The sequence below is a fragment of the Equus quagga genome, chromosome 2 (genome assembly GCF_021613505.1).
Source record: "Equus quagga isolate Etosha38 chromosome 2, UCLA_HA_Equagga_1.0, whole genome shotgun sequence".
NCBI classification, from domain to species: Eukaryota; Metazoa; Chordata; class Mammalia; order Perissodactyla; family Equidae; genus Equus; species Equus quagga.
This window is the reverse complement of record NC_060268.1, coordinates 111,539,285-111,557,856: the sequence shown is the minus strand read 5'-3', so window position 1 is coordinate 111,557,856 and position 18,572 is coordinate 111,539,285. Positions and strand designations below refer to the sequence as shown.

Below are 18,572 nucleotides of genomic sequence, written 5' to 3'. Positions count from 1 at the left end.
TCTACAGTCATGCGTCTCTTAACAATGGGGATACATTCTGAGAAATGTGTCATTAAGAGATTTCATCATTGCGCAGACATCACAGAGTGTACTGAAGGGGAACAAAATTTGCCACCCCAAAATGTGTCTTTAACGTGAAGGTTATTTTAGGCTAATTATTTTTAAGAAACAAAAGACTCAGAAAGTTTTTCTTGTTACCTCCCTCTTAACTGCCTAAAAGAACTCAGATAAAAAAACCTGTCTCAGGAAGTGACCTCTCACCTTAGCGTAACATGAACTAGATGATAGACAGGGAGAAACTGAGAAAAACATGTTTGTTGTCCTCCCCTGTTCTTCTGTTTCTGTGGCCAAATATTTGTTTTCCAAATGTTTGCTCCTTTTCACCTGCCTGTGAATTGCCTTCCTTCCCTTTGAAGCCTGACTCTCCCCACTCCCAAAATCTTCTTTTGTCTTTAGCTGAGGATGGTATTTAAGGTGAGGGCTTCAGTTATTTTAGCAAGTTACTCCTTTTTCCTCTGTTTCTTCCATGTTATTAAACTTTTGTTTCTTTTTCTCCTGTTAATGTCTCATGACAATTTAATTCTTAGACCAACCAGAAAAACCTAGAAGGGTAGATGAAATTCCCTCCTCCTCTACAGTACTTGCACAAACCTAGATAGTACAGCTTTACTATACACCTAGGCTATATAGTACTAATTTTACGAGACTACCATCATGTATGTGGTCCGTCGTTGACCAAAACATCATTATGCGGCACATGACTGTATTGTGTCTTTTCTAGAAATTCTATTCAGCATATGTTGGACCTTCTTATACTATCACCTAGGTCTCTGAACTTCTCTTTTATATTTCATTATCTTTATCTCTCAGAACTGCATTACTGAGTGACCTCCTCAGATCTATGATCCAATTTACTTTCTCTTCAGCTATATCTTATCTGTAATTTCATTAACTCACTGTTTTTAATGTCAATTATTATATTTTTTCATTTATAGAAGTTCTATTTGGATATTTTTCAAATCATCAGACTTTTTACATGTCTTATTTTGGGAGATTTTATTTATCCCCTTATATTTTTAACCATTTTAAATACAGTAATTTTATGTTCTCTTTCTCATATTATCTAAAGTTCTTGGAGGAGGTGTTCTAACTTCCACTATTTATTGTATCTGCAGATGCTACTTATGGTGGATTGTTTTCTTATATGCTTTGCACTTTTTGATTGTAGGCTAATCTTTGATAGTATTTGGGTTTTTCCTGCGAGATTTCACAGTGACTTAAGTTGAAAAAGCATACCTCCAGGCCAATTTTTATGTTAATTTCTCAGGTTGGGGATCCTGAGACTATGCATGAGGTATAAACATAAACCCCCAAATCCACATGAAGCACAACATATGATGCTGAACTCTCAGAAGAGTTGCTTTTTTTCCCCTGTTCTTTTTTCAAGGGCCAGCATAGACAGACTTCCTTATTATTTCCAGCTGGTGAGTGTTTGTGCCCCCATGGATTTTAATGTGTTTTTATTAACTCATATTTTTATATATGATTATACATTACTGAGAAACTAATTAAAAAAAACAAATGCTAAGATATTTTCTGTTTATCACAGCCACCTTCATATCTAGCTGTAAAATTGGTCACATTTTGTCATTGAGCAACTTTCTATTTAGCTTTAAAACATAATCTCTAGAAAAACAGCAATTTAATTTAATGATCATATAATCTAGACAATATATTTGTGTTAATGCACCTAATTGGAATAAACAATTAGAAAAAATAAATTTATAAAATAAAAGTTTGTAATAGTTAAATAATTTACCCTAATCCACGAATCATAAGCTTCTCTTCTTCTTTGCCCATTCTCACACTCAGCAGAGAACGGATCTGACCGAGAGACGCCAGCAGGTTGATGGTATCCTCCACAGAAACACCATTTATAGTATAGGTCTTTGGCAGAGCCCGAACCAGACCTCCAATGCCATCATATTGTCGATGGAGCAACACAAACATGGCCCTCACCAACTCAGGGTCTTCAATGACAGACTCTTGAGCCCATCGGACCATGGTCTCAGAAATCAACTGCTGAAGAGTGGCTGCAAAGTCATTATGGATATTTTTAAAAAAGAAAGAGAAGAGAAGACAAATTAAATTGGGCATTTCAACTGCATATCTTGTAGCCCCAAACTGGTATCTATATTTATACAAAAATTGAAAAAGACTAGGAATATTCTTAATATTTATATTATATATAATATATATAAAATCATAAAATGTTTAAATGAAGTTTAAATATAATATACATTAAATGAATGTTCAATGACAAATGAAGTTTAATGATAAAGTAATGAATGTTTAATAAGAAATGAAATTTAAATATAACATACATAACATTATATATATCAATAAAGATGAATTATAGACATGCAAGGATAAAAACATACAAACTTTCCTTTAAAAAACATTCTTATAATTAAAGAATTTAAGCTGTTTCAAAATTGCAACCACTTTGCAAAACTACTGTTGGCAATCCACAGGGCAATCAATACACGTTGTCCTGTTACTTTTACTTTTATTTTCTTTGCTCCAATATTTTCCTCCCAGAAGATGTGATATCATACATCCCTATAAAGGTCAGTCATGGGCCTTCAAGGAGCTATCTATCAAATTGTCTCCTCATTTGAGTCATTTGCAATAGTGACCTCATGTAATTGTATTTTTACTTAAATTTGGATCCCAAATTGTCACTTAAGATGTCCTCAAAAGGATTTGATTGTGAAGCTGTATTAAAGGAAAAAGTTATACCATACATAAAAGATTACTTGCAACGTAATGTGTAATGTAGTACACTTAACAGTAATAGAACGTCCAAAGCTCTTACAATAAATACTAAAATCATCAAAGCTAAGTAGGGTTGATGTGACCAGTTCATCCAAAGTGAGGTACTTAATTCCTATCATCAATACACCAGCTGATTTTCAAAAGAAGCTGTTTAACCTATTTTAACCTATACGTTATTTAAGGAAAAACAAAAACTACCAATTTTAACCAAATGCAAAATGCAGAGAAAATACCAATACACTTCCACATATCTCAAAACCATGCTGTCACTTTTTTCCTTTTGCTGAGGAAGATTCCCCCTGAGCTAGCATACATGCCAATCTTCCTCTATTTTTTAGTATGTGGGCTGCCAGCACAGCATGGCTGCTAACAAAGCAGTGTAGGTTCGTGCCTGGCAACCAAACGTGGGCCACCGTAGCAAAGCATGCTGAACTTAACCACTAGGACACCAGGGCTGGCCCCTATGCTGTCATTTTTAAACGGTCAAAATCATAAACTTGATAATTACAAAAAGTAATTCATAAGAAATTTTGAATTCTGATTTTTAAGATCTGCCTCAAATTTGACTGTGATACTGAAGAATAAAGTTAGAAGTAATTGTATGGATTAAGGGTTTCCCTTGTAAGTTAGCAAAGAAAGAAAAAAATCTGGTGTGTTTATTTTTCTTCTTTCAGTAAAAGCTGTTAATAAACCAGTGCTGCATCTTAAAATGAATGGAGCCTTAGAAGTGAGACAGTAAGCAAGCTGGATCTCACAGACCTACTTCTTGAACCCCTTAAGGATGAGTGTGCTGTGTCTGAGAGACTCATTGCCCCAGGGTGCTTATAGTCATGCATCGCTTAACAGTGGGGATACCTTCTGAGAAATGTGTCATTAGGCGATTTTGGCATTGTACAAACACCATAGAGTGTACTTAGACAAATCTACATGGTATAGCCTTCTATACATCTAGGCTGTATGGTACTAAACTTACAGGACCACCAATGCATATGCAGTCCATCGTTGAGTGAAATGCCATTATGTGGTGCATGACTGTATTTGGTTTCACAGAGTATTAGCGATTACCATTTAGTTAAATAGGGTATGGACAAACTGGAAATGCATAACACTTAAGAAAATATTTCAGAACCAAAATATAGTTACGGACTATGTATTTAAACTTTAAGAAAAGTTTTAACTTGATGCAAGAATATTTGAAAATCAATAGCATAATATTTAGATAGGAAGGTTAAATTACTCATTTATACTTTCTCTTGATAGTCTCTGATCAAATACCTAAATTTTTAGTTCTTTAGGGAACCCACCCACCATTATAATGCTGCTCTCTCAGTCTCTTCCTACAAATATAGTTTGACATGCTGTCTACTTCTGATGGCTGCAGGCATTTACTTAAGAATCTGACTCTTAGAAGTTGCAAACTCAGTTCTCTCCCTGGCTCATCGAGTATGATATTGGTACAAAGGATGAATAAATGTCAGCACTTGAGTCATTTTGCCAGCACCCTTTCACACCACTTACAGGACTTCTTGGAGTCACTCTCAACTGGTTTTTCAGCTTGTTTCTTCTTCAGGTATGTCACCTTTTCTACCAGGGACAGCAGACGTCCTCTAATTGTTAAATCACTGTTTCCATCCAGAGACCCATCTTCATCCAGCTCAATTCCTAGTAGGAAAAAAGCAAAGAGAAAGAAGAAAAGAAAAAATCTATTAAAAACAATATATTTAGGGGGCCAGCCCCGTGGCCGAGCAGTTAAGTTGCAGCGCTCCGCTTCGGCGGCCCAGGGTATCGCCAGTTCAGATCCTGGGTGTGTACATGGCGCCGCTCATCAAGCCATGCTGAGGCGGCATCCCGCATAGCACAACCAGAAGGACCCACAACTAGAATATACAACCAGGTACTAGGGGGCTTTGGGAAGAAGAAGAAGAAAAAAATAATACATTTAGGAGAAATCATCATCAGGCTTTGCAACTTTTTCCATCCATAGCTTAAAGTAATGCTGCCATGTCTCAAACATTTGACAACACTGACTTAAGCACTCCTGCCCACTAGCACTGAGAGATAAGATTCGCTTGTTGGCCCTTTTTCCTCCTTTATCTTTTTCCTTTGTTCCTTTGGGCTCAGAGCTGTCAGCAGCCAGCGGTAAACGTAAAACTGAGCAGAGAGCAGAAAGACTCTTTTTGGAGTCAACATCAGTTCTGCTACTTGGGCTGACCCATACGCATCTCAGACTTTGGGCACTGTCTTCCTAGACCTCGTTCTGCCCTGTCTAAAAACTTCCCTGGGCTTTTATCCTTCTCACTTGCCTCCAAAAATGTCAGTGGTATTTTAATAAATTGAGAGACAAAGAGAACAGGCATAATTAGGTATCCTATACCAAGGAATGCTTCCCAACTGAAGCAACAATGCTACCATTTTACACATCCCTTTATTCATAGTGTACACATACAGTATAACTTTCTGGCAGTCATTTAGTAGTTCTTCATTATAAGCTGAATTCGTATGCAAGGAAATTCTTTTATTCTTTTCATTAAAATAAAATAAAAATAATACACCTGGTGCTTATGTATCACTTAAGAAATGACTAATTCATTTTCCTCCACTGGAACACATATTTTATCCACATCACTGCATAAAGAGAGAAAGAACCATACATCCAATCAATTCCATTTTAAAAGTTCCAAGAATGAAAGAAGGAGAGAATTCCCTTAATAGATCTTGGCTACTGACATATAACTTAATGCAAGATTTCCTTAGACATTAATTAGTTTCAAAAGACGTATGCTGGATTTCTTAGGCCAGTCCTAAAAAGTGGCCCCTCAACCAGTTTAAATACAACTGTTTATGATCAAATTTCTTTAGAATAAATCAACTTAACACTCACTGCTCTGCCAAAAGCACCTGGTTACATAGTCCCATTCCCCTTCCATTCCCTGCCAGTGAGGGAAAGAGGGAAAAAAGAGAAAAAATTTCCGTCGTCTTCTGCTCAGTCTTACTGCCTTTCTGATCTCTCTACCCCTCATGACTTCCCACATGGGGTCAGTTAAACAATTCGCCATAATGAATATTCTTCTATGAACTCTTCATAGGCATCTTGTATATTTGTGAATCTATTTACACACATACTTACTTTTGTACCAGTATATGTATATGAAAAATACACATTTAATAAGCATTGGAAGTCAAGAGGACCTTACCACAGTGTGTCATCAAATCTTCATGAAAATCCAAGAGTTGGTCTCGGATTTCTTCAGGACATGGACATTCACTTTTGTCATCCTTAAAATTGAGAAGCATATTGATCTAAAAGTACAGAAAATCAAGAAAGAGGAAGAATATGAATAATAGAAAAGTGAATTTGGGAATGACACACACAGCAAAGGAGAACATAAAAACCAAAGATGTTCAAAATCTGTTTTCGAGTTGCCCAACAGACGAAAAATCATTATCTATCACTCAGTCCGACAAATACCACAAAATAAATCAAACAATTCAAAGCTGAGAATGCTGAAAAATACTCATCTAATTTGCTTCCTCTTTCTCAATTCCACAATATATTAGACCCTTGTATACTTAGAGTTCTTAAATCAACTAAGATCTAAACGCTATTTTTAAAAAATATTTAGCTTCTCCTGGATTACCATTTTTTTCTATCTAATTTCTACACTTCATTGAATATTTTGTAGAATTCTTTTTGAGAAGGACACAGCAGCAAAGAAGAAGGACAATCTAAATATAATTGAAAAGTAACATAATTGATAACTATGCTTTTGCTAACATTAATGATCCAACTAAATGAACTGCAAGAAACTTTCTTCCATTTGTTTTAGTTTTAGACACAATAGCATTCAATTTAATGAATGATGAAACGAAAGGTCTGTTGCTGTTCTATAACTTTCCTTTAGGAAACAATTCTAAGTTTTCTTTTTAGAGTTTTTTATGTGAGTTTCTTGTGAAACTATTATTTTGAGATAACTGTACATTCACACACTATTGTAAGAAACAATACAGAGAGATCCTATGTACCCTTTACCCAGTTTCCCCCACTGGTAACATCTCACAAAACAACAGTACAGTATCACAACCAGGATATTCACACTGATATAGTCATAATAGAAAACAATTCCATCACCTCAAGAATCCTTCCTGCTACCCTTTTATAACCATACCCACTTCCCTCCTACCTGCTCCTCATCCCTAATTCCTGTCAACCACTAATCTGTTCTGCATTTCTCTATTACTGTCATTTCAAGAATGTCATATAAATGGAATCATACAGCAGGCATCTATGTATTCCCATATGATCCTTTTGACATCTGCAGGGTCTGTAGTGATATCTCATTTCATTCCTGATATTGGTAATTTGTGTCTTCTCTCTGTTTTCCTTTCTCATTCTTTTTAGAGGTTTGTCAATTTTATTAATATTTTTAAATAACAGGTTTTGGGATTCATTGAGATTTTTCAATTGTTGTTCTGTTTTCAGTTTCATTGTCTCGGCTCTTCTATTATTAACGTCCTTCTGCTTGCTTTAGGTTTATTTTGCTCTTTTTCCAAATTCTTGTGATGGCAGTTTGGCAGCTTAGATTATTGATTTGTGTGCATTTCTCTTTTTAAATGTAAGTATTCAGTGTCATAAATTTCCCTCCCAGCACTGTGTTAGTTGTTTCCACAAATTTTGATATGTGATATTTTTATTTTCTTTCACTTCCCTGTATTTCTAAATTTCCCTTGAGACTTCCTTCTCATGGATTATTTAGAAGTGTGTTATTTAGTCTACTAGTGCTTGGAGATTTTCCTGTTATCTTTCTGTTATTTATTTCTAATTCGACTCCATTATGGTCAGAAAAAACATTCTGTATGAAAAAAATTCAATTCTTTTAAATTTGTTAAGGCTGTTTTATGGCCCAGAATATAGTCCATCTTTGCAAGTGTCCCATGGGTATTTTTAAAAAATGCGTATTCTTTTTTTGGGCGGAGTGTCCTACAAACATCCAAACATCCTGTTAGTTGGTGATAGTGCTGCATTCTCCGATATTTTTGCTGATTTTCTGTCTAGCTTTTCTATCAATTATTGAGAGAGGTGTGTTGAAGTCTCCGACTATAATTGTTTGTCTATTTCTCCTTTCAGTTCTGTCTATGTTGACTTCACACATTTTGTAGCTCTTTTGTTTACTGCATACACATTTGTCTTCTTGACGGACTGATCTTTTATCATAATGTAATGTTCCTGTCTCTGGTAATTTTCTTTGCTCTAATATAGTTACTCAATTTCATTTAATTAACTTTTTGTGATGTATATCATTAATGTTCCTGTCTCTGGTAATTTTCCTTTCTCTGATATAGTTACTCAATTTCTTTTAATTAACTTTTTGTGATATATATTTTTTCATCCTTTTACTTTCAACCAATCTACATCATTATAGTTGAAGAGAGTTTCTCATAGATAGCATATAATTAGGCCAAGTTTTTAAAATCCACTCTGCCAATCTGTCTTATAATTGGTATATTTAAATTATTTATATTCATTAATTTATTGATATTGTTATGACATCTGTCATTTTCCTTGTTTTCTGTTTGTTCTTTCTGATTTATTTTTTCCAACTTCTTGTGGGTTCCCTGAACTATTTTTAAGATCCCATTTTGAATTACTCATGGTATTTTTTAGTGTATCTTTTTGGATAGCTTTTATAGTATTTGCTCTGGATATTACATTATATATACATAATTTATCACAATCTACTGGTATCAGCATTTTATCAGTTTGAGTGAAGTGTCAAAACTTTGTTTCCTTTTATGTCCCTTATTCTCTTCCCTTTAATATACATTGCCTTAAATATTTCCTATACTTACATTGAAAACACATCAGATGGTTTTATCATGTTTGCTTTGACCATCGGACATAATTTAGAACTCTCAAGAGGAGAAGGAAAATGCATTGTATTTACCCATATTTTAACATTTTGTCATTCTTTCTTCCTTCCTTAATTTCCAAATTTTCTTCTTTTGTCATTTTCTTTCTGTTTAAAGAACTTCCTTTAGGCATTCTTTCAGGGTAGGTCTGCTGCAGTCAAATTCTCATAGTTTTCCTTCATCTGAGAACATCTTGATTTCTCCGTCATTCCTGAAGGATACTTTCACTGCAATAGAATTCTCGGTTGACAGTTCTTTTCTTTGAGCACTTGAAAAATGTGTGCCAGTTCCTCACGGCCTCCATGTTTTCTTATGAAAAATCCACTGTCACTCAACTTGTTTTTCTCCTACAGGTGTCATTTCTTTCTCACTGCTTTCGAGACTTTTTTCTTTGCCTTTAGTTTTCAGAAGTTTGACTATGATAATGACTTGATTCAGATTTCTTTGGGTATCCTCTTCGGGTTATTACTCAGCTTCTTGAATTTCTTTCTTTATATCTTTTGCCAAATTTGAAAAGTTTTCAACCATTATTTTTTCAAGTATTTTTTCAGTTCACCCTCTTTCTTTTATCCATCTGGAAGTATGATGTCACAAATGTTAGATCTTTTTTTGTATTTGCACTGGTCTCTGAGGCTCTTTTTTTCTCCCAGTCTATTTTCTCTCTGTTTTTCATGCTGGGTAATTTCTATTATTCTCTCTTCAGTTCAATGGTTCTTTTCTCTGTCCCCTGAATTCTGCTGTTAAGTCCATCCATTGAGGGTTTTTCAACTTCGATTACTGTATTTTTCAGTTCTAAAATTTCCATTTGGTTCTTCTTTATATCTTCTATTTCTTTCTGAGACTTCCTTTTTCTTTTTTTTTTCCATTTTGAAGCAGTTTTATGATGGCTGCTTTAAAGGCTCTGTCAGATAATTTAACATCTTTGTCATCTCAGAGTTGGTATCTATTGATTGTCTTTTTTCATTCAAGTTTTTCATGATTCTTGGTATGACGAGTGATTTTTAATTGAAACCTGGACATTTTGGGTATTATGTTATGAGACTTAGGATCTTATTTAAACTTCTGACTTCTTCTGACACTATCTAGCAGGAGAAAGGCTTGGGGTGCTTCGTTACTGCCAGGTGGGAGTAGAAGTCCACTTCCCTACCTGGCCTCCATGGACACTTGGAGGAGGAAGGAGACCTTGTTCCTGCTGGACAGGGCTGGAAGATCCAGCTCCCTACTCGAGCTGGACTGAACAACCCTGGCTGGAAAGGGTAAGAGCGCTTTAGTACTTCCCCTTCTTTGGCCTCTACTGACACTTTTGAAGGAGTAGGCCTTGCTTCTCTTCAGTGGGGATAAAGTCCCAACTCCCTCAGTCCCAGCTGAGGCACTTCAGTATAACCTGGTGAGAGTGGAAGACTAGGCTCCCCACTCAGCATTCACTGGTTGGGTTGGGGGTTGGGGCACAGTTTTGACTGTGGTGTTTGGCTGGAGTAGGGCAGTTATTACCTAAAAGTTTTCTGTCTTGCTAGAGAGACAGACAGTTTTCCTGGTCCTTTGGCTAGATATAGAAGGCTTTTGTTGGGGCTTTTCTTGTCTATGCCCATTGGTGTTTCTGGGTTGCCGGCTTCTTTAGCTCCAAGTCTGGGATAGATGAGGCAAAAAGAAAACCCAGGGAACTCACCACCACATCGTTCCTCAGGTCCCAAGTTCTGTGGCCAGTCTCCTTTCTTCTCTCTATCTTTCAGTCTTCTTATGTTGTCTTTTATGTACTGTCCAGGGTTATAGTTGTACTTAGAAGGAAGAATAGGGAAAGGCACATGTACTCCATCTTTCCAGAAGCAGAAGTCTCCCAATAGTAGTTTAACAAATGGAGTTAATCTAGGAGAGCTTGGACTTGTTCTCTGCTCAATAAATGCTGTTTACGGCAATATACATAAATCCCTCTCCTTTCTCTCAAAGAAATTAAAATCTGATGATAAAAAATAAATTCTGAAATTAGTTCCTAAACACTTTCACTCAGAGGTATCTTGGGTACAGAGGGAAAGGATAAGACATTGAAGATGAGATCTGTCAGCTATACCTTTTGACCACCATAGCTACATCTTGGTAATTTCCCACATCATGAGTCCCATCCTGAAGTAGATTCCAGAAAACTCACATCCCAAGACAAGCTCATTCTTTGGTTCAGGCATGTGCCTTTGGTTCTGCTCCACCCTAAAGAGACCTGAGTTTTGAGGTGAGCAACAAAGAGGAAAAATCAAAAACAGGTGATCAATCTTCCAGCAAGACTGGTGGCAGTGACATTTGGTTCTTCTAGGGAGGGACCAAATAGACAGTGTCTAGCATTGAGTCCTAGGAGTCAAGGGTTCCCATTAGCTGGGGTGGTGCCGTGTCAGCTAAAGAACACCCACCAGTGGTTGGATATTGTTCCTATTTGCAGACCTCAGAATCCGGCACACTGGTCTCTGCAAAGAGTCTATGATACACCTGATACCTTTTAATAAATCTCTTGTTTGTTCAAACTAAGCAAACAGATTCTTTTGGTGAAACTAAGCATTCTGACTAAATCAACTTGGCTAGTTTAAAGAGAACAGGAAAAAAATACACTTGTAACTTGTGATATAATCTTGTAATGCATGGATTTGAATGAACTCATACCCAAAGCAAAAAGGAAGAATTTTCATTTCGTTCTTGTACCTGTTCTTGAGGTGGTGATCTAAACTCCTTTGTTTTCCTGGCTGTGAGTGCTGCCGACATGTTTAAGGCCTGCATAACTTCATTATATCGGAAGCGTTGATTGTCTTGGAGCTTAGCTACAAAGTCATCTGAAAAGGCCACAATGGCTTCTATCCGGTGTCGGACCTGGCAGTCACAAAGGTACTGAAGCAGCAGGCACATCTAATAAGACAATAAAAAGGTATCAAATGTAATTTCCTAGTCTTTAAATAGTTAATGTATAGCACATCAAAATCTGTGACAGACACGCTTGGTTGCCAACTCCTCTCCCGTATGAACAGAATCCTGATTTTGTGTAGGCAGCAATGTGCTTGGCCCCAGGGGATGAAACATAATTAGTCTAAGCCAAAATGGCAAATACATGTCCCTTAGCTGGTCACACTGTCCAGCCTCCTTTGCAGCTACAGGTGCCATGGCCAATGGGATATATAAGGAGAAGTTTGCCAGGGGTCTTGTGGGAAAGATTTTCCATCACTAGCAACAGACTAGAACACCCTCTTTACAACATGAGCGTAACTGGTAATGACATGATCATTGGAGGAAGAGTGAGGTAACACACCTTAGGATGAAAATCAAAGACTGAAGATCACAGAAGAACATTAAGATCTGAGTTCCTGATGACCTCATTGAGCTACCATATCAATTCTAGATCTGTCTACCTCCAGATATTGCACGTAAGTTCATTATAAGTGGTTTTACTCCTTATTCATTTAGTGGTTAGCAGGCTATTCTCTTACTGGAAGTCAAAAGGATTTTTAACTGTTAGAATATGTCGATAGAAACATGCCTACAAGAGAACGCTCTGCCCAAGTTTAGGAAAACATTTCAATACACATAATACCAATTGTGATATAAATGGGCAGCAATGTTAAAGAGAACTTTAAAACCCTGTATGCCACCATATACAAGATAGCCATTTCTGTCAATGCCAGCTCTGAAGGAGCCCAGGATCCATCGCCCCCTTCATCTCCTCCACCCTACCCCGATATAAGCACAGTCCCCTTGGGTCTGGACCAGCGTGACAGTCTCCTGACTAAGTGGGTTCTGGACCCCTCTCCCTTTCCTCCCTTATCTGTTGTCCTCTCAGGAGGAAAAAGATCTACATTAAGATTTTTAGAATAAAATTCTCCTGCTAAAATTCTCCAATGGTTTTAACTGAACTTAGAATAAAATTAAAAGTCCATCATATAGCTGGTTCTAGAAAACAGCTAGGTTCTGTACGAACTGCCTTCTGTCTATCTTGCCCTCTCTCTCTAGCCCAATAAGCTACAGCCACAGTGGCCTTTTCCTGCCTCAAAATCTCTGTCGTGCTACATGCTCTGTGTGAAAAGCTCCTAGAACACTCTTCCTACTCCTTCGTGCTTACTGAACTCCAGCTCATCAGTCTGGCCGCAGCTTGAAAGTCACCCTCTCAGAGAGGCCTTCCCTCACATTTCTCACAGTAATCCAGTGAAATTTCTTTCTTCTAGTAATCCATCCTTTTCCTTTAGATCATTTAATGCGATTAGCAACAAAATATTTTAAAATAAATGCATAAATAAGTGGATATTTCTCCCAGAGACTATAAGCTTCTGGAAGGCAGGGCCCACACCTGTTTCTTTCACCTGGTACCAAGTGCCTGGCTCAGAGGAAGACCTCAGTCAATACTGACTGAGGAATGAAGGGCAAAAAAGCATGTCAATGATGCAAACATCAAATTGATTCTAATGAACCAAAGAAGTGTTAAGAAAGGATCCTTGAGACACCTTCATGAGCACAAAAGGCAGTATCTTTGATTCCTTAGAAACATACAATCAGGAAGTAAACTCAGACCTACTGGTGAACAGGTGTTCTAAGGCTGGCAAGAATGGAGGTAGGAATAGAAAAGGCATATGGAATGTCATGTATTTCAGGCATTCCAACAAAATGTCAGTGAAATACATCTGCAGAAACAAGAGGAGAGATCCAAGGAAATGGCTAATAAATAGGAGGGAGAAGACGAGTTGGTAGGACAAAAGCCCATCTCCTCTGCTCCTTTCAGATAGACACACACACATACACACACATATACACACATACACACACACACACAAACAGCGACATGCCACACTTACAGATGTGTGTGACAGACAGATGTGTTTGACCAAGGAAACCACCTTGACAAAGATACTAAATTTATCTTTTATTAATTCTTTTCGATTAACTCAATTGGAAAATTCATTAATTCCATTTCAAATGCAAGAAAATTAGACTGGCACATCCCAAAACACAACAGGAAATTAGTTAGTTTTAGGAAGAATACCATTATACAGGAACACTAACAAATACACACACAAACATACACGCACACAGAAAAAGAGACAAAGGCAAATTTCAATACCTTAATACTTAGCAACTCTGAAATTCACTACAATCTTTTTTCTGATTACCTGCAATTTAACTGGCTCGGGCAGCTTCATTTGGAGCAGACCTTCCTTATGCCTCTTACCCACTTTGGCTTCTTCATCACCAGCTCCTTCCAGCTTTGAGTCTTCTGCACAGGGCTCTTTCTCGAGCGCCTCACTCTCCTCCTCTGGAGAGGCAGCTTCCTTGAACACACTGGGCTCAATCAACTGTAAAATGTGTTTCAAGTCCTCATTGTGGAAGATCCCCATGATGAGCAGGGTATAGAAAAGCTTGATGAGAGGTACGAAGAGGAATTCAGTGGTCCCCCCAACTGGGTCCCGGGCATGAAGACTGCCCTGTTTAACAGCTTCTGTCAGCATCTGTATTGTTTTGGCCTTTAGGATGTCCAGCGGGAACTCTGGACTGTACTGGTAACAGTCATTATTAATGCTTACAAAACTTGGGGAGGAAAATTGCATCCGTGGCCTGAGGGAGGTGCTGAGGCCAATCCCGGGGAGGCCATGCTTTTTGTTCTCATCAGGGAAAAGGGTGATGCTCTTAGTCTCCTCTGTCATGGGCACGATGAACTCACTGTTCATCATGAGCCTGGCAGTGGCATAGGAGCTAAGGTGGATGTCAATCAGCAGGTCATAGTAGCCCGCACGCAGCAAACCAGGCATGTACTTGTTCTCGATGGCGTAGAGGAGCTGAGGTTCATCCACGTGGCTGCACAGGGCGTGGGCCACCCGGTGGTTCCCAAGAGCACAGACAGCAGAGTAGAGCCGGAGGGTGTGATAGTGGAATTTCAGCAGCTCTTCCTGCTCCGTCAATTCTAATATGTCAACAGATCTGTGGGAGAGAGCAGGACAGCAGTAGCAAGGTTAAGCACGGAACTGTTAAAACAATTCAGAATTAGAGAAGAAATCCATGTAACTCATAGATTTCAAAAAGTTATAGAAACAGACACTGTCTTTTTTTTAAGTTTTCTATGACATGTTTAATGGTAGCATAGGTTTTGTTTTTTTTTAACCAGTTCTAGATGTTTTACAAGTTTTCTTCCACATAGAATTTTGTGTTGAGAATTTCCAACCACTAGCGCTGGGACTTCCTTCATCTTCCATCATTCGGAGATTCTGGGCACCTCTTTTAGATATTTGAGTCTCAAGCTGAACATGGGGGCTCCCCTCCTTTCAACATTTGAGTACCCTGGAGAATTGTGAATCTCCTTTCCCAACTCAGCTAACCAGGTTCAAGAAGCCAGAAAACTTTGCCTTAGGCTATACTGCCCTTGTCTCTGACCTGGGATTAGCTATTAGCTTAACCCATCAGAGGTGGGTGACCAGAACTAATTCCTCTGACATAATTTACCTTCTGATACATCCCTCACAGACCAAATACATGCCAGTGCCGCTCTGGTTTCCACCAGGTACGTGCAGCTCGTAAAACAAACACTATCAGAGACAATTTCACTTAAGAAAGTTTCTACTGAGAATCTGAATTTACACCGGGCTCTTAATTCAGGTCATTTTGCTTCTACCACATATCATGCCCTTTCAAAGAATAAAACCTTAAAAATGTGGCCTACTATGCCTAACGTATAGTCATTCCTTGTGGAAGAGTCAATTTTAAGAACACATAATTCCTGTAGATGTGCTAATTTTTCTAAAACTATTTAAATTATATGGATTGTTCATGGGTGACAGTGCAGCATTAAAAGTAGAAATGTGATATATCCATAATCAAGGGAATCACTCATTCATCTAGAAAGTTGTCCTTGGTGAGACTATAATATAAGCTCATCAGAACGGAGGTTATTCTGTTTTGTTTATTAATATTCATCTAGCACCTAGCATAATACACAACAGGTGCTAAATAATTGTTTGTGATCATTTGTGGCTAAGCTTTGTCAGTATCCTTAGGTAGACCATCCTCCTGTCCATGTCTGTCCACTATATCTAAGCTTTCTAACGCACAGGCATTCTATCAAAAGCTACTGTAGCTTGACGGTGCAGAATTATTCCAGATTCTACCTCCCGACACAAAATCAGAAGCTTCATACATTACAAACTAAAAGCAAATGATTATCCACCCCATGTACCACCTAGACTTCCGGGAAACTGCAAAACTGCTGGGCCCAGTTGCTAGCACCAATTCACAGAAAGGTAGAATTAAGAAATGCCCCTCTCTCCAAGTGTAGTGGACAATGATTCCTGGTCCCAGCTGGGCTCTTCAATCTCCCAAGAAGACTATTACCTCACCCCTCTGCCCGGCTGATGGTCAAAATACGCAAACCTGTTCATTTTAGCAACACAGACTATCTGTACTCTAGGTTCTTACTGAAGAACACAACTTAGCCTGCAGTCTAATCATCCTCAAACTGTCAGTTTCTAGAAACAACATATAAAGACTCAACAGTCTGCATTGTTGCTGCCACTGCTGTAGATTATATTGTTGTCAGTAAATATTCTCCTTCCTTCTTCCCTGCAGCTGGAGTAATCTTATCTGCTCTCCTTACTTTGGGCTTGACTATGTAACTTGCTTTGGCCAATAAGATGTAGGTGGACACAACGTCTGCCACAAACAAAAAGAAACTCTTAGAGGCCTGAAAGTGTGTGTTAGCCCTCCTGTACATCCATTGTTGGCCATGGAAACCATATGTCCCAGATCAGGGCTGCCCCATTAGGCTGGGTCTGTGGGTAAGAAGGCACATGGGCCACACCCACAGTCCCTCCCCAGACTGGAGCAGAGCTGCAGTGGACCCACTACCTCATGTAACATGAGCAAGAAATACATGTTTGTCTGTAAGCCACTGAGATTTTTGGGTTGTTATTGCAATAATAGCTAAAACAACTCCTTAGACTCTAACAGTCGTCGGTGGAGAAATTTCTTTCATAATTCCATATAATTCTTTTATTCATCAAACATTATGAAGTATCTATTATGTATTAAGCACTGTGCACTGGTGTTATGATGGTGAACAATACAGACACGATTCCAGCCCTATGGGAGCTTACTCTCTAGTTGAGGCGGGAAATCCTCCTCCAAAATAAGTAAATTAAATTAGGAACTGTGATATGTGTCATGAAGAAAACAGGGGATTGACGTATATCTACTACCACCCCTAATTTTAAAGTATTAATTATTTGACATGTTATTGGGGCATGAGAAAAAGATTCTACTCAACCACTAGTTGGTACTTCCCTTTTGAAATCTGAATTTTGAAACTCTTCAGATTTTTCTTTGGTTTCTAGGAGGCATGAAACCAATGTAGAACTTGACTTTACCAACCACACAGAATGGTGTGGTATGAATGACTGTGTACCAGTCTTACATGTAAATTTATCACAGGTAATTAATATAAATTACAAATTACTAGGCAGGAACGTATGGTGAATTTCTGATTTATGGCATGCCAACATAATAAATTACAATCTTAAAATTCTTTGCTTAGTAGAGAGACAATATTTTCTCTCACAAAAATTCCTTACCAAATGTTATGCTTCTTCTGGTTGTTGAGCAATTTTTTTCTTCTTCTTTTTGCACGAGGAAGATTAGCCCTGATCTAATACCTGTTGCCAAGCCTCCTCTTTTTGCTTGAGGAAGATTGTTGCTGAGCTAACATTATGGCAATCCTCCTCTATTTTGTAAATGGGATGCTGCCACAGCCTGGCTTGATGAGTGGTGCACAGGTTCATGCCTAAGATCCGAACCTGGGAACCCTGGGCCACTGAAGCAGAGCATGCAGATTCAACCACTACGCCACTGGGCTGGCCCATGAATAATTTTTTTTAAACATCATCAGATGTAAAATTCAAAATAAACCTTTTCTCATGTAAAATAAGAAGTATAAAATTAAAATCTAATTACCTAAAGAGTACATTATGAATGATATATCTTTCAAATTATTTCACTTAAAAATATGTAAATAAATATTTAATGCATGAAAAAGTTCACCTGGCCAGGTTAATTTTTCTTTGGATTTCTTTTGTTTTAAAATATCTTTCTTGAGACATAATTTACATACTAAACAATTTACCTATTTAAAACATATAATTCATTGGTTTTAGTATATTAATGGAGTTGTGCAACCAGAACTAAAACCTAAGATTAGAACATTTTCATCACTCTAAAAGTTTAGGACATTTTCATCACCCCCTCTAACTGAAAGTAACCACTAATCTACACTTTTTCTTTTAATGATTTGGCTATTATGGACTTTTCATGTAAATGGAATCCTACAACATTAACTACTTAAAAACTTAGTATAATGTTTTTAGGTTCATCCACTTTGTAAGATGTATCAGTACTTCATTCCTTTTTATTGCCAAATAATACACTATGGATACACCACATTTCATTTGTCCATGAATCAGTTGGTGGGCATCTGGGTTGTTCCCACTTGTTGGCTACGATGAGTAATGCCGCTATGAACATTCGTGTACAAGTTTTTGTGTGGTCATGCTTTCATTTCTCTTGGGTACATTCCTAGGAGTGGAATTGATGAGCTGGATGGTAACTCTGTATTTAACTTTCTGAGGAACTGAAAAACTGTTTTACAAAGCACACGGTAAATCACAAAGGTATTAACATAAAAGAAAAACACCAAGCATGTCTAATATATAAAAAGGGACATAGCTCCTACAACCATTTTAGGATTAAAGACTTAAAACACAAGAAGGACAACAAACGTGTTTGTCTTTGCATTGTTTCTGTGAAATGTCTTCACTCAGTTTGTCACTTAA

The 18,572-nt window shown here is 37.6% G+C and overlaps 1 protein-coding gene across 4 annotated transcripts in view; it reads right to left on the bottom strand.

Annotated features, from left to right (window-relative positions):
• Positions 1–18,572, bottom strand: part of RYR2 (ryanodine receptor 2) — a 678,741-nt gene that overhangs the window by 191,179 nt on the left and 468,990 nt on the right. For all 4 annotated transcript variants that reach the window (XM_046653495.1, XM_046653496.1, XM_046653497.1 and 1 more), the window contains exons 37-41: positions 13,875–14,679; positions 11,428–11,628; positions 6,033–6,138; positions 4,357–4,500; positions 1,820–2,093 (exon numbers count right to left, since the gene is read on the bottom strand). In XM_046653495.1, coding sequence (XP_046509451.1) covers positions 1,820–2,093; positions 4,357–4,500; positions 6,033–6,138; positions 11,428–11,628; positions 13,875–14,679 — 1,530 coding nt within the window. The remainder of the gene's footprint in view (positions 1–1,819; positions 2,094–4,356; positions 4,501–6,032; positions 6,139–11,427; positions 11,629–13,874; positions 14,680–18,572) is intronic.